This window comes from Cyprinus carpio, chromosome A5, assembly GCF_018340385.1.
Source record: "Cyprinus carpio isolate SPL01 chromosome A5, ASM1834038v1, whole genome shotgun sequence".
NCBI classification, from domain to species: Eukaryota; Metazoa; Chordata; class Actinopteri; order Cypriniformes; family Cyprinidae; genus Cyprinus; species Cyprinus carpio.
In genome coordinates, this window is record NC_056576.1 from 4,702,869 (window position 1) to 4,727,297 (window position 24,429).

At 33.5% G+C, this 24,429-nt stretch overlaps 2 protein-coding genes across 2 annotated transcripts in view; both read right to left on the bottom strand.

Annotated features, from left to right (window-relative positions):
* The window catches only part of LOC109079939 (serine/arginine repetitive matrix protein 3-like), a 78,569-nt gene extending 71,394 nt beyond the window's left edge, over window positions 1–7,175 (bottom strand). Inside the window, exon 1 of the mRNA XM_042757278.1 lies at window positions 7,024–7,175. The gene's annotated coding sequence lies outside the window, so the exon portion shown is untranslated. The remainder of the gene's footprint in view (window positions 1–7,023) is intronic.
* An 863-nt stretch (window positions 7,176–8,038) lies between these two features.
* Window positions 8,039–24,429, bottom strand: part of LOC109049845 (carbohydrate-responsive element-binding protein-like) — a 30,232-nt gene continuing 13,841 nt past the window's right edge. Inside the window, exons 6-17 of the mRNA XM_019067508.2 lie at window positions 23,271–23,445; window positions 21,560–21,640; window positions 18,942–19,093; window positions 16,415–17,075; window positions 14,216–14,289; window positions 13,680–13,920; window positions 12,797–12,894; window positions 12,014–12,133; window positions 10,883–11,010; window positions 10,660–10,783; window positions 9,926–10,055; window positions 8,039–8,855 (exon numbers count right to left, since the gene is read on the bottom strand). Of these exons, the coding sequence (XP_018923053.1) occupies window positions 8,731–8,855; window positions 9,926–10,055; window positions 10,660–10,783; window positions 10,883–11,010; window positions 12,014–12,133; window positions 12,797–12,894; window positions 13,680–13,920; window positions 14,216–14,289; window positions 16,415–17,075; window positions 18,942–19,093; window positions 21,560–21,640; window positions 23,271–23,445 (2,109 nt within the window). The 3' untranslated portion in view covers window positions 8,039–8,730. The remainder of the gene's footprint in view (window positions 8,856–9,925; window positions 10,056–10,659; window positions 10,784–10,882; window positions 11,011–12,013; window positions 12,134–12,796; window positions 12,895–13,679; window positions 13,921–14,215; window positions 14,290–16,414; window positions 17,076–18,941; window positions 19,094–21,559; window positions 21,641–23,270; window positions 23,446–24,429) is intronic.

The following is a 24,429-nucleotide window of genomic DNA, read 5'->3' on the forward strand; positions in this document are numbered from 1 at the left end:
GCACCGGCATATAAGGTTTTAAAAGTATATCTTCAATTTAAAAAAAAAAATGCATATAATGTTTTAAAAGTATTAATTAAATTTATAAAATCAATTATAAATAAAAAAAATGTAAATAAATAGATAGGCTAAGTCCTAGAGGAGTTAAAAATAATTTTATAAAAGCACTTACATTCATTCTACTGTTAAAATTTGTGTTTTGTTTTGGTTGATCATCATTTTTATAGTTGTTTCGTGGTTTTAGAGTTAACAACATTGTGTTGTCATGGCAACAAAGCTAATCGGATACATAATAAAAGGTAAGTGATTTTTACCACCAGAAAAATCATGTTAACGTGTTCACTGCAACAAAACAAAACAAAAAAAAGATTTTCTTACTCAGTATTTTTGTCTTATTTTCTAGTACAATTATCTAAAATTTCTTAAATTAATACAAGATACAGGAAAATGACTAGAAAAATGTATCAAAATGAATTAAGCTTTTGCTTAAAAACGGGTAAAAAATCTGTCTGTGGGGTCAGAGAAATACTTTTTTCTCTTTGAATTAAGTTGTTTTCCTTCATCAATAACATATTTGTTCTTGTTTTAAGCATAAACTCACTCAATTTTTATATATTATTCAGAAACTGTCTTTGGATTAACAGATTAAAAATAAATAAATAAATAACTGTACTGGAAAACAAGACAAAACCATGATGACAAACTTATTTTCTTACTTGTATTTTATCTTTTTTGTGTTTTTTTGTTTTTTAGATATAAACATATTTACATCCATTTTAAGTGCCTTACTGTACTCTAGACTTTGGATTATTAAATAAATGGGGGACAAGCGGAAATAAATTAAAGTTATGACACAAATCCTGTTGTTTTTTTAGCTTAACTTTGATCATGGACAAGACGGAGAGCCGTCTTAGCCGGGGCGCAGCAGACGCTGCGGTGATGTTTGAGGGCTGCAACGCCTCTTATTGTACCTGGAAACCCGATTCATTCCAGACCACCTGATCTGTGTGTGTGTGTGTGTGTGTGTGTGTGTGTGTGTGTGTGTGTGTGTGTGTGTGTGTGTGTGTGCACTCTCCTGAGCTCCTGAGACAGACACACTACTCCATTATTCAAAGGAAGAGAGAGTGAATGTGTATGTATATATGTATGGATGGATAAATCGAGTGCGATTGATTATGTGTATTTTTATTTTTAGAGAGCAGTGGAGAGCAAACTGGTAAAAAAACAGTAATCTCAAATGCATCTCCTGAAGAGTTTCAGAAGAGATCTCAACATTGTCTCAAACTGTGCTCAGATTTGCCAAGGTACTAATACTGCAATAATTAATTTCTTATTTGGCATTGTCTTGTTTTCTAGTACAAATATCTTAACATTCTTAAATCAAGATACATTTATTAAGCCTCGTTATCTGAAAAAAGAAAAAAAAAAGATAAAAATTAAGTGAGTCAGGGGAAAAAATCTTGTTTTCCCTTTGAAATAAATTTATTTTTATGACCCCACTGGTAGATATTTGTTCTAGTTTTAAAATTAATATCTTAAGTAATTTTGCATCTCACATAAATGTATCGTGATTTAAGAATATTTAGATAATTGTACTAGAAAAAAACACAAAAATATGGTGTGAATGTGGTGAGTATCTATTTTAAATATTTTATATATTTTGTATTGTCTGCATTAACTGCCGAGTGGTTATTTGAATACATTTTTCTTTGCAATACCATGCATTGATGATTAATGCACAACAAGACCGGAACGTGCATTAAGAATGTAAAAAGGTCTGTTTTGATGTTACATTGACTTTAATGTTGCAGATGCTTTAAAGAGAGACATTAAAGCAAACGTGAAGCCAAAAGAAGCAGAAGAAAGAAACGTTGGGAAGGAAGATCATGAGATATGCAAACACACAGAAATGTCTATGGCAGGTGTTCTCGGTCATCCCTGTGGACAAATGCATGAGCAGCAAAGCTTCAAAACAGACGGCCTCCATCTTCCCCCATCTCTTCAATAATGCCCTTTCATCTACTCTTTACATCCAGACCAGACCAAAGCAATCCAGCACAGAGACACAGCCAAAACACAGACTAACAGTGATGAACAAATCATTATTTTGAATCATTCTAACTCACAAAAACCAATCTGAGAGATCCATACACAAACCAGATTGAAGCGGTCTGAGAGATTGTCAGGATATGGTTTTGTTTGGATAACTAAGGTTAGTTACAGCAGCAAAAACAGCCTGTTTAATTCTAATGGTCAGGGAAGGTGGGAAATGGTCATTGTCAAAACTAATGACAAACATTAGAAATGGACTTCAATAAAAGGGTGAAAAAAAAAAAAAAAACTTTAGATCCAAACAATCAAGCTTACAGCCTAAAACAAGAGACAATATTATTTATTTTATCAGTATTAATGTTTATAAATAATAATTATTTAATAATATATAACATGACGATATTAATAATATAAAAATTTTATATGTATACTTTAAAATAACTAGACCGCATTAATATTTGTATTAAAACAATAATATTAAACAATAGTACTATTTTGTTATAACAATGTTAATATTTTTAAATGATAATACTTTACAACAATTTAATAATATGAATATTTTAAAATATTTCAACAATACTATTATGTACTAATACTATTAGAAATGACAATTGTGCCATCATTTACTCATCCTCATGTTCATCCAAATCTGTATGCATTTATTTCCGTGGAACACAAAATAAAAAATTAAAATTCACAAATGAAATAATGAAATAATGAATGAATGAATGAATGAATGCAATTTGTGAAAGTGAATAAACATTTCATGATGTCAGAACAGATCAAATGATACTGCTTCACAAATGAACTTTGTCTTTGATGTGACTCAAATGATCCCATTTATATTCTGATTTCAGATGGATTTAGCATATTCTGTCTGATATGTCCTTTGAACTCAGATGAGTGTAGATACGAGCCGTCCAGAATCCACTGAGCAGCCAACAGCTCGACTGAGATGACCACACACTCCTGCTTAAAGGAAAATACTGTCATCATTTACTCACGTCCTTCCAAGACCGCGTGACTTTATTTCTTTGAGGTTATTTCTTGTGCTAATTGCCATATAATTAGAAAAGAAAAAGAGAATTATGGCTGTAAACCTGCAAAAAAAATGACCTAAAGGTGTCTTTTACAAAGTCATATGACAGAAATTGTAATGACTATTTCCTTTAAATCTTCTCCATTCACTGTAATACATGTCAGGGAAGTCTAACATAACCAAACGTCTGGCATTAAATAATGGATTATAATGAATAATGAAAGCACTGTATGACTAAAGAAGACTTGGAATAAAATGCATGATATGAACTGATTTTATGATGCTTTTATGATGCATTCATGGTGCTATTTGTCTTTTTGAAACCCAAGCTACCATTATGAAAAACAAGGAAGGAAATTATGATTTTTGTTTTCAGTTTCTTTTTTCGGGTGAATTCCTTGAATGAGTCCAAACAGCTGATAAAAACATCACAATAATCCACAAGTAATCCACAGCACTCCAGTCCATCAGTTAATGTCTTTAGAAGAAGACAAAAGCTGCGTTTTTGTAAGAAACAAATCCATCATTAAAAGTTTTTTCAAACTCATCTACTGTACATGACCTGAGGATTCAGCACATTTTCAGTTTTTGGGGTGAATTATTCCTTTTAGATAGTGGCATCAAATCTATTAAACCAGATGAAGCAAGCATAACTATATTTTCAGCCTTTTTGAGTTGAATTATGTCTGTGAAGTATCCTTATTTTTTGACAGACAGAAATTGCAAAAAAGGTCTTCCTGCATTCCTGCTAATTCTTCTGTATTTCTAATACGTTTACAGGACGATGCTGCTGTGAAATTCTACAAATAAACAGACGAGAACAGACCATAAAAAAGAGACAGAAGCCTGCTGAGAGTCAAAATTCCCATTTAGCATTAAACACACTCCAGTGTGTGGTTAGAGGACAGACATACGCTGGAAAACACACACACGCACGCATGTTAACCAGCCCCCCGAGGATGCGTGTGCCCTTCAGGGGATCCGCGGATGGGGGAATTAGGAGGAGACATTTGATAAAATGGAGGCTGAGAGAAAAGAGGAAAATGGGGTGAGAGAGAAACCGAGTCGACCTCGGGACACCCGGATTGAAACGCAGCACACTGATATTCACACATAAAAAGTGCACATTTATGTACTTCATTTTAATGTAAGAGTCCATTCGAAAAGACTGTAATTGGTGAAATCTACACTGTAAAAACCAAAGTCACCTTTAATTCAGTGTGTTACTTGCCATTTCTTTGCAATTATTTGTGCAATGTACTAGCAATTTCTGGGGAAAAATTGTTTCACTTTTTTTTTCGACAATATAATGTAATGAAATATTAGAAATTATTATGAATGCACAGTACAAAGTTACTTTTAAAAGACCATCAGTGGAGACTTTATTTTTATTTTAGTTTTTTGCCTGCAAAATTTAGTTATAAGTCAGTATTTTCAAAAATATCAATGCATCTGTAACATATATATAAATGCTGTACATTTTATAAATATGCTATAGAGAGATACGATTGTGCAAAAAATTATTTGTTGCAATCAGTGCAATTCATAAATCTGTTTTATGTTTGAATAAAATGGGTTGCATTTTAGAAGCTGTCAGTATGTGGATACTTTGTGTAAATAACACCTATGAATATTAATGAGATCGCATGGTCTCTAGGGGGCGCATTTGGTTCGATGACGATGCAAACAATTGCAGCCTCCATTTGAAACAGACAAACACATTTGATCTGTGATCAGCAGTCAGCATGGATTGTGGTACAACTGTGCTAAATTTACTACTTTTGCTGTCAGTCAGGACACTCACAGCCAATCAAAGCTCTCTGCTCTCCAAATATTTCTATGAACTGCAAAATGATTTATGTTTAGCAAATAAAAGAATGCTGCAAACAGACGTGGGCAATTTTCATGACCAACAAATGGACAGCATGCATTTAAAGGCATTGTCTTGGATTTGATAATTGTAGAGACGATCATGGTGCCGTCAAAAAAATCAAATCATCAAATTGTGTCAAAGTGTAGGTGTGCTGTTACTTCAAAGAAAATTAGTTTTACAATTTTCACCTGTACTCTCAGGGAAAAAGGTACAAAAGCTGCTACCGGAATGGCACCCTTTCAAAAGCTACACCTTTGTACTTTTTTTTTTTTTTTTTACCACTGAAGATTGCATTCTAGTACCTTAAAGGTTCACATTTGTAACTAAAGTGCAATCTAAATGGCACATATTAGTTCCTTTTGAAAAGGTGCCGCTCAAGTGACAATTGTACCTTTTTTCTGAGAGTGCAGGAAAATAAAATAGATGAAAAAAAAAATCCCACAGACACTAAAGGACGCTATTTCTACTTAGACCAATAAGAAACCATCTAGCAACCACCCAGCAAACCCTAGCAACACCCCAGCAACCAGAATACCCTCACAAGCACTTACTGTAGCAAAACTCTAACAAACACTCAAAACAGTTTAGGATGGTGCCGGTGAGTTTTGCACAAAGAAAGCACCGCTCATATTTTAAATGAGCCTCTCAGTGTTTACACACAGAACGGATCGGAATGAAATTTCTGTCCCACTGAACACCAGCCAAACGACAACCCAGCAAACACTGTACATCTTTAAAGTCTTCCACTCTGAAATTCTTACATTTCCCCAGCAAAACAGTAAAGTTTTATACAGTGTACTATTTTTAATCACACACAGTGCAGCATCGATTCATGAAAGCCTTATTCCAGCACACACTGATAAAAGGTTTAGCATCTTAACAGTGCTTACTGGGTCCAGACACAATGCTTTATTAAGCTTTAAAGAGCTTAAAAAACATGTACGTCATTGCCACAGCCTCTGAATGAAACTAAACATTTAGTGAGAAGTATTTACCTTTATACCACTTTACCTTGACACATCTCTTCACTAGCAGCCTGCATGCTGAGTAAATCTACATTACTAGGGATATGCAGACTTTATTGACAATTATTGACAAGCAGCTGTGGATAACTAACTCCTCTCGTTAAGTGGGTGCATTCGTCTCTTTCTGAACAGCCAGCAGCCAGTGACCCCTCAATAAAGAGGGTGTAGTGTTTGATGTAAAGGTGAGCGGAGCGCAGAGACCCTCAGCTCTGCAGCTTTACCATTCAATAGCAAAAGCACAGTAAAAATACTTCGATTTTAGTAGCAACAGGAACAATAATGCATAAATATGAGAAGGTAATTATGTATTTAAAATGACACACATAGTTTATCACTATTTATTTCGTACAAACGTATTATAAATACTGCAAAATTAGTAAACACACATAAAATAACTCGAATAACTTCATATTTGATACATACGATGAGAAAACGTTCTTAAAACAGCATTCTCAGAACATTCTGATGACGATACTCGATGAACGTTCTAAAAACCTTTAAATATCGTTCTAATCACGTCAAGAAACGTTTTCAGAATACTAAGAATAAACGTTCCAATAACGTTATATATGGGGTGATAATAAAGTTAGCAGAACGTTATTAGAAACAAATAAAAAAAAACGCTATAATAGCGTTTCTATAACATAAAATTGTTAGCAGTGAATGAACAAATATGATCTGGACACATTTTTGATAGATTTTATGAGATTCACCTAAAGCTCGGATTAGTTTTCTAACGATCTTAAATCATCACGGGACCCTTATTTGATCAAAATCTCGAGCAACTCTATCATTTAATTTTCAATCTGAGATTCCTCACCGTTCGTTCTTCACGACTTTTAATTACACAAGCGCATAAACACAGCGTAAAGAACAAAAGAATCAGCGTGTTGAAAATAATCGCGTTTAATCACGTTAAGAGCTTGTAGTGCTGCTGCCCCAGTGTGTTGTGTGTTTGATGTTTACACACATTCCGTGTTGTTTGAGCGCTGTTGTTGCGTGTATGTGATGGGTGATGTGATGAACAATCTTACCGGTGGTGGATGAGGCCGGCTGAAGCGGTTCTGAGGCGGTCTGCTGTGTGTTTCTCGGAGGGTCGGGAGCTGTCCTCCGCTCGCGGTGCTGAACGCTCAGTACTGGACAGCGGCAGCGCAGAAGCTGAGAACGGGGCCATTCGAGCCGCGGCGCGTCAGGCGCGGCGCCCCCAGCGCTCAGGAGGAGCGACTCATTTCAAAACGAGTAATCCGATCACATTAAAAATAAACAAAAACCGTATGAACATAAAAAACAGCCAAGTGAAGTAATGATAATAACAGTGATTCACGAAACAGTCATTTATAGGTATTTATAGAATGTGAGGGAAATACAAGTATAAAGCGTGAATGCACTAGCGACACCTGCTGATGTAGTTTTACCACAGGAACATTATATATATATATGAATCAGAAAATCAGCATATTAGAATTTCTAGAAGACTCTAACCTGAAGATTTTGGTTTGACATCAGAAATAAATTACATGTTAAAATAAATCCATATAGAAAACAGTTATTTTCAATTTCAAAATATGAATATATATGTATTTAGCATTTTAATAACTTTTATTATAATAACTTTTGAATGGTATTTTTTGCATAAAAAAATGTTTTCCACATTTATAATTCATCTTTTTTTTTTTTTTTTTTTTTTTTTTTTTTTTTTTTTTTACTTGATCAGAAAATTAGCAATGATTTCTAGAAGACTCTAACCTGAAGATTCTGGCTTGACATCAGAAATAAATTACATTTTAAAATAAATCCATATAGAAAACACATTTTCAATTGCAATAATATTTCACAATATTATAAATATAAATATATGTCTTTAGTATTTATTTGGTATTTTTGCCATAATACTGATTAAAACAGAACTGCATGCTTGATGAATGCAGTTTTTATAATCATTTTAAAAACAGAAAAAATGAAATTAAATAATTTACTTGTCTACACCCGATTCTGTAGAAAGCGTCCAAATTGTCATTTCTTGGGTTTTAAAATTTGACATTGCAATACTACATTTTCTGTAACATTTTAATTATTTTCATTCTAGTTAAATTTTACAGTGCGCTAGATAATAGTTTCACAAATAGGGGAAAAAAAACATGGGATTTGTGCCTCTAATGCTTTACAAAATCTTATGGGACACCAAAGCTCACCGTATGTGTGCGATTTGCCATTTGATCACTGTAAGACAAACACACTTTAAGAAAAAAAGATCTAACATTTATTCCTGCAAGGAATTGTTGAAAGCTGAAATTACATGTGGAAACCTAAACAAGGCACAGTTATAAATAGTATGCCCCACTGTATCACACTCACACTGACTGATAATTTTATGAGAATTACAAAACAATAACATGAACAGAACTTGAACAAAATGTATGCTGGGGCATTAATCGGCATGTGAAAAATAAACTGAACACAATATATTGAACCCACTGAGTTTCAATCTGGCACACATCATCAATTCCTCTCTTCTCCGCATCAATTCTGATCATCATCTCTGTTTTCCTATAAATAATAAAAACTCAACCAAAGCTGTAGTCACTTTACCATCAATAAACACTTGCACATTTGTGGGAAAGAGCATCATTGGCTACATTTGTGAGGCTATAAATTGCCATTGGTCGCTGCTGTTGACGAGTGTTCTGATTGGATGCGCATGTGGGTCGTGTGATTGGCTGTGGTTTTGAGAGCGTGTGCTGTCATTGGCTGTAGCTGTGGGATGAATGTCCGTGAGAGACGGCCTGGACGGCCTGTTCGGGAACCAGACTGGGGTCTGAGAGGATTGATGTGGAGGTGCAGAGCAGACGGAGGGAGCTCAAAACAGCTGGAGAGAAACACATGATAGAATATTACAATAAAACTGATAATACCTGACAGATCCAAATCGACTCTGCTGTTGTAAAATGCAGATTTAGGGTGAATCTGTATTACTGCCAAGTTGATTTTTTTTTAAAGAAATTTTTATTCAGCAAAAATGCATTAATGAATTAATTATTGAAAGTGACAGTAAAGACATAATTATAACATTCATAATAATACATAATTTCGATTTCAGATAAAAGCGGTTTTTTTGAACTCTCTATTCATTAAAAACAAAATCCTAATCCTAAATTGCTAACGAGTTACAAAGTTTCTAATATTTTCTATTCATCAAATAATCTTGTAAAAAATGTATTATGGTTCCACACACACACACACACACACACACACACACACACACACACACACTATATATATATATATATATATATATATATATATATATAAATAATAAGATGATATTTTGAGCAGCAAATCATCATATTAGAATGATTTCTGAAGATCACGTGACTCTGAAGACTGGAGTAATGATGTTGAAAATTCAGCTGCGCATCACAGAAATAAATTACAGTTTACTATACATTCACGTAGAAAACTGTTATTTCAATTTGCAATAATATTTCACAATATTACTGTTTTTATTGTATTTTTGATCAAATAAATGCTTAGTTTTTTTGTTGTATTTTTGTTTTAATAACATAAAAAAAAACTTACCAATCCCAAACTTTTGAATGATAGTGTATATATTGGTTTTTAATTTTTTTATATAATACCATAACGTATGATTAATGCAATAATATAATAAATGTAACTATAAATCTATTTTTTATCATACGGCTGTATCCACTTGCAGTTACAGCAAGTTTACCATGATACAGTTTCAATCATGCTTGAAAACACCCCTAAAACGTGGTAAAATCAAGGTGATACACTCCTTTGTAAAATGTGTATATCTACACCAAAAACGAACTTAAGAAGGCAGGGACTGATTAATATGCAAGGACGTTTGTTCAGAAAGGCAGTAAATGATTCTGAGGTCTGAGGGAAGGTTGTAGAGAGGTGCTGGTCACTCACTGGGTCTGAGCGCGGGCAGAGAGCAGTGCTGGTCCAGCCAGGACAGAGTGCTGCGACACAGATCATCCACACTGGCTGTGGACACCATACCGTTAAACGACTCGAACAGCGGCTCGATGAGGATGCTGAACTAAGAGAACGGCTCAGTTGAGGAAAATATGAAGACGTGGAGGACTTGCATCTTAACAGAATTAATCATAATAAAAGGACCAGCACAGATGTTGTGGATGCTGGTCTCCGTAAAATCATTGTCTTTTTCATGCACAGTTCAATTTTGTTTGCATAGCATGTCTTCTATCAGACTAGCAGTTTTTACGCTTTTGAGTGTTTGTTTTATTTGCACCCAAAACTTCAGTTTCACACCACCTTTCACAGAAGTGTTTGTTCATAAATAATCACACTCATTATATTCCTAAAAAGATGGTGTAAAATGTATTTCTTCTGGCTGTAGACAGTATTTTGTGATTGATGGAGTGATAAAAAATATCCAAAATCCCTTCTGTACAAACATTTTAAACCTGTCCTATGTTCAGATTTCTGAGTGTGTATTTAATTAGATAATGCATCATTTGAATCATTAAAAACTTGACATTTCAAAAACAACTGTAGAAGTATGGTGATATGTTAGTTCCTTCATTCTTTTACCCTGTTCACCTGGGTTACTTAACCACAACAAGATTCTGAAATCTGTCAATCAGATTTGTTTTGAGATTTGAAACCACTTTGTAGGATACGACCCAGAACTTCCAGTTCTGCAGCGTTTGAGTCCTCACGTACTCTCTGAACTTCTCCCTCATGTGGTCGTAGCGCTGTCGTGTTATTGGGACACCTGTAGCCGGAAGCTGCTGCTGACACACACTGCATAGACACAGTACAATCACACTCACACATTCATGTAGATGTCTCTCATAACTATGTTCACCACACGCTGTAAAACAAACGCACAAATGCACTCACTTGATGGCAGAGTTAAGCGTGAGGATCTCGTCTCGGAGTCTCTGGGCCTCCTCGTGGAGCTGAGCTCTCTCCTGCTGCATCTTACTGATGTAGTCCGCTGTCTTCTGCAGCGTCGTGGCCTTACTGATCTGAGCCCGAGAGGAATGAGAGTACAGATGTCAAGACATTAAACCAGGTGAGAAATCTCCCAGACATATTCATCTGAAGCAACTTAGAAGCTCAAATGCATTGCTATCATTCCCTTGTGAAAACTTCAGCATACTATTAAAAAAAGAGTACTTATTACAGAAACAATATACTGTAGTGCGAAATGAATTTAATGTTTTTGTACACTTAAATGCATGTTATTTACAATTAAATGAAAATGTTTTATGGTTTAAACTTATAAATAAAGTGCTTTATATCTTTATGTGTAACTTCATAATTACTTCTAATGTCTTAAAAATATATTTAAAGTGTTCAAGCATTTATGGTAAACCATAATACACTTTAATGTCATTACTACTGAAACTTGCTATTACAGTATTTATTGATATTTTAAATGAGCTTTTTATATATATATATTCATTTTAACTTGAGTTAAAATTTCATAGTAATATTTTAATATTAATATTTTAAATTTATTTTTTTATTTTAATAATATCAATTTTAATATTTTTTATATTTAATTTTTTTATTTTTTTTATTTTTAAGTTAGTATTTATTTTTTTCATTTTCGTATTAGATTGTTTATATTTCTATTCAGCTGTATTATATTTTTAATTCAGTTTTAGTAATTTTAGTACTTCAACCATATTAACTTTAAATGAATCCAAAAATCCAAGAGCACACTACAGATGAAATTATTATTAAATTATTTAAAGATTATTAAAACATAAAGATTTAAAATGTACTTTAAAGTAAAGCATTTAATTTGACATTATTACAAAGTGCACTTTTTAAAAGTGTACTTAAAGAGAGACTCTTTCATGACTACGTTTCTTGACACACTTATATTATCTGCAAGTAGAGTTTTTAAAAACATGCTTTTAAGATTTGATGTACACTACAAGTGCACATACAAATCAATGAAGCACACTTCTTTTTCACAAGTGCTGACTGATAGAGCCACTGAAATGAGTGTTACTGTACCTTTATACTGGGCTGTGAGCTGAGAGTCGTCACCAGACTGTGTAACGTGTCAAAGCCGAGCTTGATGTTGAACCGTCTCTTCTGCTCGGCAGAAATGTGTGTGATCCGTCGTGTGTCCGTCTGTAAAAAAAGACAACATTACATGGTATCTGCAGGATTTTTAAGACCTGCACAAATAAAATGAATACCATATGAGCGGGGTAGGGCCATGTTTATAGTAACATATTAAACTGTAAAATTACTGTAAAAAGCATGATTTACAGTTCAAATACAGGTTTTCACAAAAACAATCAATCAAATTCGCATTTTACCCTTTAAACCATTTTTAAGAAAATGGATGAGTGAAAAGTATCAATTATTATATTAATTTAAACAATTTATTTTCAATCAATTATTATATTAAATCAATTAAATAACATAAATAAATGTTACTGTCTTGATTGTTTATATTTTTATAATGCATTTATCTTCTTGTTGATCCACCAGTTCACATTTATAATTCTGCGTGTTTGCAGCGTAAAAACATGGGTTGATTTTCACATTGGTCTGAACAAAAACAGCAGACTGGGTTATTAAAAATGCAAATTCATTCTCTGCCAGCAGGAGGCGCTTTCGGAGCGGCAGAAATATAAGCCATATTGCAATTCTTGTCTTTCCATCCCAAAATGAATTCCTTTTGAAATCATAATTAAGACTTTCTTGTACAATTTAAGAGCTGCATTAGAAACACAAACTGTGGAGTTATGAAATAATTGTGTTTGGTGGGTGGATTTGTGTTTTTACTCTTGTGGACTCCATCTTGGCTTGTCCAGGCAACGACTCTGGGCTTTTCTCTGGTGGATTCGTAGGTGATGTCTGTCCCATGTTTCCTGAAAAGCTAACTAAAAATACATTTCAAAATAAGACAGTTCATTCCCCTTGAATCAAAACACAATGCTTGAGTTATTATGCATGACATCATATAGTTATAACTGTTGTAATAATATATAATTTGCTGATAGTGTACTCCAAGATGTAGGTTTCTTTATCAGAACAGATTTGGAGAAATGTAGCATTACATCACTTGCTCAGCAATGGATGCTCTGCAGTGAATGGGTGCCGTCAGAATGAGAGTCCAAACAGCTGATAAAAACATCACAATAATCCACAAGTAATCCACACCACTCCAGTCCATCAGCTAATGTCTGGAGAAGACAAAAGCTGCATGATGGTAAGAAACGAATCGATCAAGACATTTTACAATTCAAACCATTGCTTCTAACCAAAATACCAGTCCATAATCCATAATAACGCTTCCTCCAGTAAAAAGGTCCTGTTGTCCTCTCACATCAAAATCCACCCACATATTTGTTTTGGGCTGTTTTGCTTGCAAATGGTGCTTGATCTGTGCATATTTCACTCCTGATTCAGACCAGACCACTTTTTTCCACTGGAGGAAGCAACAGTTTGAAGTTAAAAATGTCTTAATGTTAGATTTGCTTTTATACAAACATGCAGCTTTTCACATCACAAGATGTTAACTGATGGACTCTCAAAATTTCTCCAAATCTGTTGGGATGAAGAAACAAACTCATCTACATCGTGGATGGCCTGAGTGTGAGTACATTTTTAGCTAATTTTAATCTTTGGGTGAACTATTCCTCTAAAACCACACAAATCAACACACCTGTTAAACTGGTCCTGTCACTTGCGTGCATTTGTCCTGGGGAAAGTTCTTCTGTTTTGGGGATGAGAAGTGGCGTTTGTTGCGTGAGCAGTGAGGAGATGGTGCTTCCCTGCGGGCTGCCGCTGTGGCCATGGGTTGACATGTGCATCTGACAATGTAACGGTGACAGTGGAGGGACTGCAGTAGAGGCCCAGGGGGGATTGTGGGAAATCTGCGATCCTCCACGACTGCTGCTCTTTCGCTGTTATGGAGAATAATTAGGATTTTTTAATGTTTTTGAAAAAAGTCTCTTCGGCTCACCAAGGATGCATTTATTTGATCAAAAACAATAAAACAATAATGGTAAAAACAATAACTTTGTGAAATACTTTTAAAGTTTAAAATTGCTGGTTTCTGTTTTAAAATGCAAAGCTGAATTTTCTGCATCATTACACAAGTCTCTCTTGTCTAAATGTCTGTCAGTGTGGTTGTATTATTTTCACTTGTTTTGTATAAGTGTGCTGTAGATATTTTATTTCGCTATGAGGAGAACTTACCGGAGAGATGGGTGACGTTGGTCTGCGGCCTTTTAACCCTGCTGATGGAGCATCAAAACTCAACGATGGTTTTCCTAGAGAGAAGGTTTTAAAAATGTTAAGCAATTCGCATGATTTTCTACTATTAATATATATGTATTAGGGCTTTCAATAGATTAAAATTTTTAATCAGATTAATCACACCCTTTTTCTGTGATTATTCGCGATTAATCACACACTTCATGAAATTAAGCATAAACCATTTATCTTGTTTCAAATGTTTATTTTCTCATCATTTGCTATATCCAGCAAATAATTTTAAAGTATGTGTACAGTGCAAAAGCAAATAGCTTTTTTACATTTTTGAGAAGTCAAGTTGCGATAACGAACAGGACCACATGGAGATGCCAAAAACCCATAAACCAACCGCCTGCTGGCTGCATATATCTACTACAGTACACACGGATCCATTCAGAATAACTAAGAGATGACCCAGCAACATACACATGACAAATCAAAACATTATTGTAAATCTGTGTGGAAACGTGAATGTGCGGACATGTCTGTGCTGTGCATAAATACAATGTGCGATCAGTGCATCAAGAGATGCATACACACATTATTATAACAGACTCACACATGCTTACTGTACGACTCCTGTACTCCACCGCAATCACCTTAATCTTGACTGCAGTCTTCATCCATCAAAACTTTACTAGCGAGACTGGTTATCCAGTCGAGAAAACGTCGTTTGCGTCTCATCTGGCCATACAGTGGTGGGAACTGACAATCCGTTCAGTCTGTACTCCATACAGCTCGACGTGTCACAGAATATGACAGAGCTCGTGTTTTAAAGCCAAACACACTGGAATGAATAATTCTGAAAACGCAACGCGAGTCTCTGTTCTCTCTGCAATCTCTGATGTAATCAGCCTGGTTTCCTTTATATTAGAGCCGTTTTAGACAGATTGTTTGAATGCATTCACTTACTGGATCACTGGACTGAAAACTTTCCCGGAGTTTAGCGGCTGATTGCAAGCAGAAAAACAACAGTAATTTTGCATTAACTGTGTTAAATTATTTTTAACGCGTCAAGAATTGTCAAATTAATCGCATGCGTTAACATGTTAGAGTTGACAGCCCTAATATATATATATATATATATATATATATATATATATATATATATATATATATATATATATATATATATATATATATATATATATATATTAGGGCTGGCCAAGTTAATGCATATTTTATCGTGCATTAACGCAGTTTTTTATTTATTATGAAAGTCCGTTGCTCACTAGATCTGAATACACATACACACAAACCATGGGTCACAGGAGGGGTGGGATGTTGATCAGTACTGGCTTGGGATGGGTGTCATCACGTGTCTCAAACAATGAGAGCATTTGGGGTGGGCCTAAGACTGCACATGAATGCTCCCAATCAAATTATTTAGGCTAAGCATTAACATTCATAAACCACTGTTCACTGTTATTTTTAACAGAAAAGAATGCAACGAGCTCGTAATCATGACTTCATAAGTGGGAAATAGGAAGTTTCCTATAGCATGTGAAGGCAGAAGCGCTCTCGCTCAGAACAGTGCAGTGCATCGTTTTGTTAACCTTGTGGTTTATTATTTTGAGTCATTTTGGGTGCGGTATTACACGGCCCTCTTACAATATATTGCTTTACAGATCTATCACTCTTGCTGCTCAGAAATTTTTGCGCAATCAAGCTTCACGTATCAGAAGTAACACACTCCAGCACGGTTAGCCCTCACACTCACTGATCTACGTATAACTGAACCACGCTTTGGCCCACCTTTTCCAACCGAGTCAGAGATGGCTAAATTTTAGCACTTGCTATCTTGAAACTAAAACTATAAAGAACATTTTGTTAATTGAATTAAACCTGATATTAAATAAAATATAGATATTAAATTTATTATTTTATTTTTTTTTAGTTTTCTAGTAATTTAATTTTTTTTTAGAGTTATTATTTTTTTTTTTTTTAGTTTTATATTAATTTAATTTAATTAAATGACATAAGACAAAAGCAAATAAAAATGAAATCTGAAAACATAAAAATAAAAATTCTAATTATATAAATAATTAACCTGGGACATTCCTTTATCCATCCAGATGCTCACTGGCAAAAACTGAAGAAACTAAGCAGGAAAAATGACAAATGAATCAGACATCTACATACGCTCTTGAGATCTGGAAGTGAGCAGATTGGCCAGGCAGCTCGTCTGAGTGGGCGGGGCTGTAGATGAAGTCATCACCCTGGGAACCAATTGGGCTCCTCCTGTCTTTTGTTTGTGCTTCCCCCTGCCAGTGGCCACTCCCACCTGCTGCGGCACAGAGAAGCAGTGAGAGACGCCGGGCGAAGGCAGAGACGGGGTGGCCATCATGGGCTGGTAGCTCAAAGACATGCAGGTGGCAGGAGGAAACATCTCAGCCACGCTGGAGTACCCATGCTGGGCGTCCAATGGCAGGCCGGTCATGGCAGAACCAGTGTGGGTGATGACCGTGGACGTGGCAGCCGCACAGGTCCGTGATTGGCTGGAGGAATAACTGTGTCTGAGGCAGGCTGATGAGTAAGGGCTTTCCTGTGCCATAACACCTGGCATCTCAGTGGTGTGACCACTGAACGACGTCTGCTGACTGTATGGGACCAGGCCAGACGAGAGGTTCAGAGAGTGATGGAAGTCACTGATGTATTCTGAGTGCCCTTTGAACTTGGGCTCTGAGGTTTCACCACTGGGGTTGAAGTTCATGTCGGGGATGATGTTCTGGCGAGGATAACTGGGTCCAGGTAGGTTTACAGATGAGGACGGCTGGGATAAACCTTCAGCTGAGAGAGGAGGCTAAAAATGAAAATTAAAAAGAAAAAAAAAAGTGAAATCATTTGACACACATTCGGGGAAAATGCATTAAATTTATGTGATATCTCATGAGAATAGTCTGAAGCATGGCACACATTTTAAATAAAACAAATGATTTTATTAGATATTAAATGTAATATATAGTTAATTTAATTTTAAGATCTGTATTTATTTCTTTTTTTTTTAAACATATTATTGTTGTAATGTGTACTATGTCTATAATAACCATGCAAATAATTATAATATCATATAATATAAATATAATAAAATTACTTTATTTTTATTTATTTTATTTTGCACATTTTAAATGTTGAAATGTGTACTATGCTTTTAATAACCATACAAATAATAATATAATATAATATAATTTGGGCTGTCTATGGATAAAAACTTTTAATCAGATTAATCACACCCTTAACCATGATTAATATTATACTTATTGTGAAATTAAGCATACACCATTTATTGTTTAAGGTGTCAATTTTGTCATTATTTGCTATGTCTAGCAAAGGAAACCTATTGAAGAGTGATTCTTACAAAACTAATTTTTCTGCAAGTATTTTTCTTAGGGATGATAATAATTTATCTTTTATTGTTTTTATTGGTGATGTTTGAGTCACTGAATATTGAGTATCTGCCGATACCGAGTCCCGATCTGATCCTTGAATATTCCTCTAAAAATGTACAGGTTCATCTCAAGAAATTAGAATGTTGTTGAAAAGTTCATTTATTTCAATAATTCAACTCAAATTGTGAAACTCATGTATTAAATAAATTCAGTGCACACAGACTTAAGTAGTTTAAGTCTTTGGTTCTTTTAATTGTGATGATTTTGGCTCACGTTTAAAAAAAAACACCAATCCACTATCTCAACAAATTAGAATATTAGAATGACATGCCAATCAGCTAATCAACTCAAAACACCTGCAAAGGTTTCCTGAGCCTTCAAAATGGTCTTGTTGAGTGGAAGGAAAAAAGTGTACATTAAAGTTATTAAAATCAATTCAAGGTATACAGAGTTGTGCAGAGAGTAAAATAAATATATGATGTATGTATATGTATATTTCAAGATACACTCTCTATCTCAATGTATGTAAATGCACACACTGTATTCAGACATTGGCAACATGTTACAATGGTAGACTTTGTAAACAGACTTTGTGGTCATAATTATGAATATGGCCATACAGCGTCCGGTCAGTCTGTATTTCACACTGCGCGATGAGTGAGTGAGCTCTCGCGCTCTTCAGAGAATCACAGAATTTGACAGAGCTTGTGTTTTAAAGAGAAACACACTGGAATAATTCACTGAAAACACAACGCGTAATCAGCCTGGTTTCCTTTATATTAGCACTGTTTTGGACGGATTCTTTGAATGCAGTCGCTTACTTGATTACTGGACTGAAAACCTTCCAAGTTTAGCGGCTTGAAATGATAAGATCGACTTTTGCGTTAATTGCATACAATTATTTTAACACGTTAAGGATTTTTGAATTAATCGCATCCATTAGCGCGTTAACATTGACAGCCCTAAATATAATATAACACAATTATTAGCATGGTTAAAAGCATGGCACACATTCCTACGTTAAAATGTGGAAAATAAAATTGTATGCGTATGTATATAAATATTAATAGAATAAATACATGTTAATATATTAAAATAATGCAATATTATTTAATGTTCACAACCAATCAAGTAATTTGTAGGATGATGCTGCTGAAAATAAAAACTCTGGAAAAAGAACGATGGCAGATGGGGAAGTGTTTGAGAAAACAGTCACGTTTACAATTTTGTTTGGTGACACTAGTGGCACTTGCCAATTACACCATGAATGAGTGTTGCACCTGTGTGAGCAGAGATCCTGTGTGCATCATCTGACTGGGGACGGCAGAGGAAGCAGTTGAAGGAAACGCCCCGCTAGACGAATTCTCAAAGAAGCCGCAGTCTGAATAAACCACGTGCTCCATCGGCTGCCCACGGAAACTCAGGAAAATGTCTAGAGAGCAACGAGCATGAGGTTTATTCTTCACAAGCAGGTGAGAATGACTTACATTTTCTTCAGAAATATCCTGAACATTGTAATGGCTCAAAAATGACTTCTAATGGCACTGCAGACACGTCAGCTGCCATGGTTTAGTCTCTCACAGTATCTAAACTATTCCTCTAGACCTGCCAAACCCATATGCAACCAATCAGAATGCCTTTTCGGAAAGGTATTTTCCACCTCGGATGATGCGTGCTTCATGTGGCCATTTAATACCAGACCTTAATGTTTCACACAGCTGCATGTACGCTTCAAAAGAGTACATTTACACTATTGCAAGAACACTTTCCACTGTGATGCTATTGAACAGAACACTTAAAGCTAATCTCTGATTCAATGAGAACAACATTTACAAATCAGGCTGCAACTGCAGTTATTCTGACATTTACTTTGACAAGATTTGACAGTTATTATTAAATTGTTTAATTGGTTGAAGTTGGTTGTTTGTTTAATTGCAATAAGAGAGTTTTAAATTGCTAAAAAAGACAGAAGGCATGCAGTAGATTGAGTGCAGCGGGCTTTTCAGCAAAGTTTCGAAGATGTTGATCATTTAGAGGCTTAGAAATGCACATATTAAATAGGCTTTACAGGGTTAAACTGTGACATTCTCATCTATGTGCAAAAGCTGTTCGATAATCAGAATGTGGATAATTTAATTTTCTTCTGATACACATTTTTGAACACAAAGTAAAATACACCTGCCAAAAATTGCAATAGAATGAAAACACAACATCTGTCAAATATTTGTGATTATTAAGTCCATATTGCACAGCACTACTGTACATTGTCCTGTATAGTTTAGCGTATTCTTACAATGACAGAAGATGAATCAGTACACAGATGGAGGGAACTGAATGAGTGAACAGTGCTGCTGTACTGAAGTAAACTGACTCACTAATGAGGGCTGATCTCATCCCGTATGACTGCTACACATCAGTCACTGATTCTATACCCTTCAAATGTCCCTGTCACAGATGAGGAAATGCCATAGAGGAAATGCCACATATGCCACAAGGGGTCAAACTCATTCATTGTCCTCTAAACACCCCGAAAGGGAAGCACAGACAGATTGTTGGACCGGCTTCACTTAAAATTGCACAAATGAAATTTTGAACTTCCCTATATCTTGTCAAAGTTATGCAATTCTAGTTATAAACTATGTATCTATTCATAAATTCATCACCTATTTATTTTTACTGTTCTTAATTTTTTTTTTTTTTTTTTTTTTGCATTTCCAAATAATAATTCTTAATAATGAATCAATAATAATAATAATAATAATATATAAATAAATAAATATTCATCAATAAATTAATACTGAAAAAGAATGGTAACAAATAATCATTATATATTTAGTTATATTAATTACTTAATTGCTATCTTCAATTTAAATTATATTTCTTAACAAAATGTCAAACTACAGATAAAACATACTGTTCACAAATATAAATTCATATATTAATATTGAAATATTGAAACAAAAATATTTTATTTTATATTCATGTGTATATTTTTTTTATTGTGTTGTTATTTTTTATTTAGTTACATAAACTACATATAATAAATTTTAATATATTTTATTTTATAAATGTTCAGAAATATTAATTTAAATTATATATATTTAATTTTAGATTTTAATGATATTTATTAAGATTCAAACTACAGCTAAAACATTTTTCTTAAATGTAAACAATATATATATATATATATATATATATATATATATATATATATATATATATATATATACTATATATATATATATATATATATATATAATGTAAATGACTATATTTAATTTAAATTGTATTTACATTATATTTTTATTAACATTCAAACTACAGATAAAACGTTGTTCATAAACATTAAATTAATATATTAATTGAAAAAATATATTTTTATATTAATTACAGTATAATGACTATATTTAATTTCAGTTATATCTAAATTATATTTTTATTGATATTTCAAACTAAAGATAAAACATTTTTCATAATTATTAAATCAATATATTATTATTATTATTATTATTATTATTATTATTGAAAAATTACTGAAAAATGTTATCATATTTATTTTAATGACTATATTTATTTTTTATTAACATTCAAACAACAGATATTTTTTCATAAATATTAAATCAATATATTAATATTGAAATTATTTTAAAATGTTATATTATTCCGTTATGTTAATAACTATATTTAATTTAAATTAGATTTTAATTATATTTCTTATTAGCAATCCAGCTACAGCAGGAAGGTGTAAATGTATGACTCCATTTTCATATAACTCTTCTTTATAATCAAGTGTGTCTAAGGCACCAGGACCAGGGTACAGAGTGGCCCACAGCATATAAAATAATTTAGTTTGAGTTATAAAGCTGAGCAATGTCAGTATAATAAAGATTAAACTCACCTGGTATGTCCATCAGGTCGTCCAAGCTGGGCTGTAATGGAGTCAAGCCGGGCTGGATCATGTCTGCATTACTGGTGTACACTGAGACCACAGGAGTGAAAAACACTGTAAGGATGTGTGTGTTCAACACTGCTCTGTTTGAAGGATGTATTCTCTTAAAGTTCCTCGTTTGAGGGTGTGGTGTCCTTCCTGAATATATTTGATAAACTCATGTGACTTAATTCTCCATCTCTAAATTCATGTCTCGTTTATGAAATCTTAAATTAGGCAGAGGACACATTAAATGTTGCTGAAAGATACATATTATTTTGTAATCTTGTTAAATCAGCCAAATATCCTTTTAAGATCAATATATAGAGACCACAAAATGTATTAGGTCAGTCAAGTGAATTGAGACTCATTCATACAATGATGAAAATACTCTCAGTTTATTTCCATGTCATTTCAAAGCTGTATGACTTACTTCTTTCTGTGGGAAATAAAATGTTATTATATTTTTATATGATTATATGTTTTTCATAAAATGCATGCGGATAATTAATCCAAAATGAACTCCAAAAATGGTTGAAAATACAAATTCCAGCCGTTCTCTACTACTTTTTAATTCATCTTACAAAATAAATAAATTAATAAAAATAAAAAACAGAGAAAGGCAAATAGCTTAACTATAAATAATTTCTCAAAAAACAAGATTTTAACTATCTTCATTTTGCATCTCAAGTAAATGTATCTTGATTTAAGGATGTTTAGATACATGTATTGCAAAACAAAACAAAAATACTGAGGAAAATATTCATTTTTTGCAGTGCATGCAACATTTAATGCCATGATTTTATGAATGACTTTCTACTCTGATGTTAGGCTTTAATTTGTGGAAGGCAGAAATAAGACTTTTTAAAACCCACAGAAACCCTGCTAAAAGTAGTCTATAAACCTTGCATGCTTATGCATATTTCAAAATCGGCACAATGTGATTAATTACAAGCCATGCACCAAAAACTACAGGCATCAGTGGTGTTAAACCTGTCATTTCAAAGCTGTATGACTTACTTTTTTCTGTGGGAAATTGCATGTTTTTCATAAAATTCATGCAGATAATAAATCCAAAATGAACTCCAAAAATGGTTGAAAATACAAATTCCAGCCGTTCTCTACTACTTTTTAATTCATCTTACAAAATAAATAAATTAATAAAAATAAAAAACAGAGAAAGGCAAATAGCTTAACTATAAATAATTTCTCAAAAAACAAGATTTTAACTATCTTCATTTTGCATCTCAAGTAAATGTATCTTGATTTAAGGATGTTTAGATACATGTATTGCAAAACAAAACAAAGATACTGAGGAAAATATTCATGTTTTGCAGTGCATGCAACATTTAATGGCATGATTTTATGAATGACTTTCTACTCTGATGTAAGACTCTTTTAAGGCTTTAATTTGTGAAAGGCAGAAATAAGACTTTTCAAAACCCACAGAAACCCTGCTAAAAGTAGTCTATAAACCTTGCATGCTTGTGCATATTTCAAAATCGGCACAATGTGATTAATTACAAGCCATGCACCAAAAACTACAGGCATCAGTTGTGTTAAACCTGGCACACTGCATCTCGACAGGCCAAGTTTGAAAATACAAATGCATTTTCTGGGTTTGGAATGGCATGAAGGTGAGTGAATGATTTCTGGGTGAGCTCTCTCTTTATAGACTCACTGTTTTGGCGGTCTCCGCTCCAGGGACTGGGTTTCTGGGTCATGGTGAACAGTGTGTCTGAGATGTCGGACAGGAAGCAGTCCAAGTCAAACATGTGCACTTCCTCTGAAGCCGCCTCAGGCTCTGGATAGATCTGACTGGTCCACTTCTCCAGGCCTGTCCTGCTGATAGGACTCTAAAACAAGACATGATTAGGAGAATCATTCAGGTCTGGACGACGCTCACACTCAACTTTAATACTTAATGTTAGAGGTCTGATCACATCAGAAACACTAAATAGTAATGTGAAATAGTTATATGATGCTTTCATTAACAAACAACACTAATGAAGGTTCCTACATCTATATATGACCACAAGACAGACCATGTTTACAACCACAAGCAAGAACTATTTATGTAACAACGAACTGTAGCTCAGTTTATCAGTTTATCTGTCAGATATAAATAAGCCGTCTTCTGTCTGAAGCCTAAAGAAAATGTATTAAAAATCCTGTTGAGAAAATAGATAGCTTACATACACACACTGAACAAGAAGCAAGAGTTGATTTTATCCATTGGGAATTAAACAGGTAGTTATTTTTTGTAAAGAATAAAAAAAATTAAAAAAAGAGGGATTGCAGCAAAACAAATTTTTTTTTTGGTTTAAAAATAGTATTTTTGTGGCTTACACAATAATAATAATAATAATAATAAATAGAACAAAACTAGAATTAGAACAACATAATATAATAAGATGAATTAATATATAAGCAAATTAAAACCATGATTGATACCGTGAAATCAATATCGACCTTTTTTTTTTTTTGGAATATTGCAGTGTTTGTTATAAATCATTTATCCATGCATATCTTTTTTTATTACTATTATCGTAATCTTTAAATAATTAATTTCAATCCCTCACCTCCAACAGAAAAACTAGAACCAGAACAAAACATTTTCATTACTTGAAATAAAATAAATGCTAACTGAAATAAAATTAAATTAATAAAAAATAAACTTTAACCAATTTTATTGCCAAGCTAACATTTCTCATTCTTATTTAGTTTAACTTTAAGTAAAAAAAATAACTAAATCCGCTAAAAATAAAAACTAAAATGTTATTAAAAATTTTATAGACATTTAAAAAAAAATTTAAAATTACAAACACAAAATTACTAAA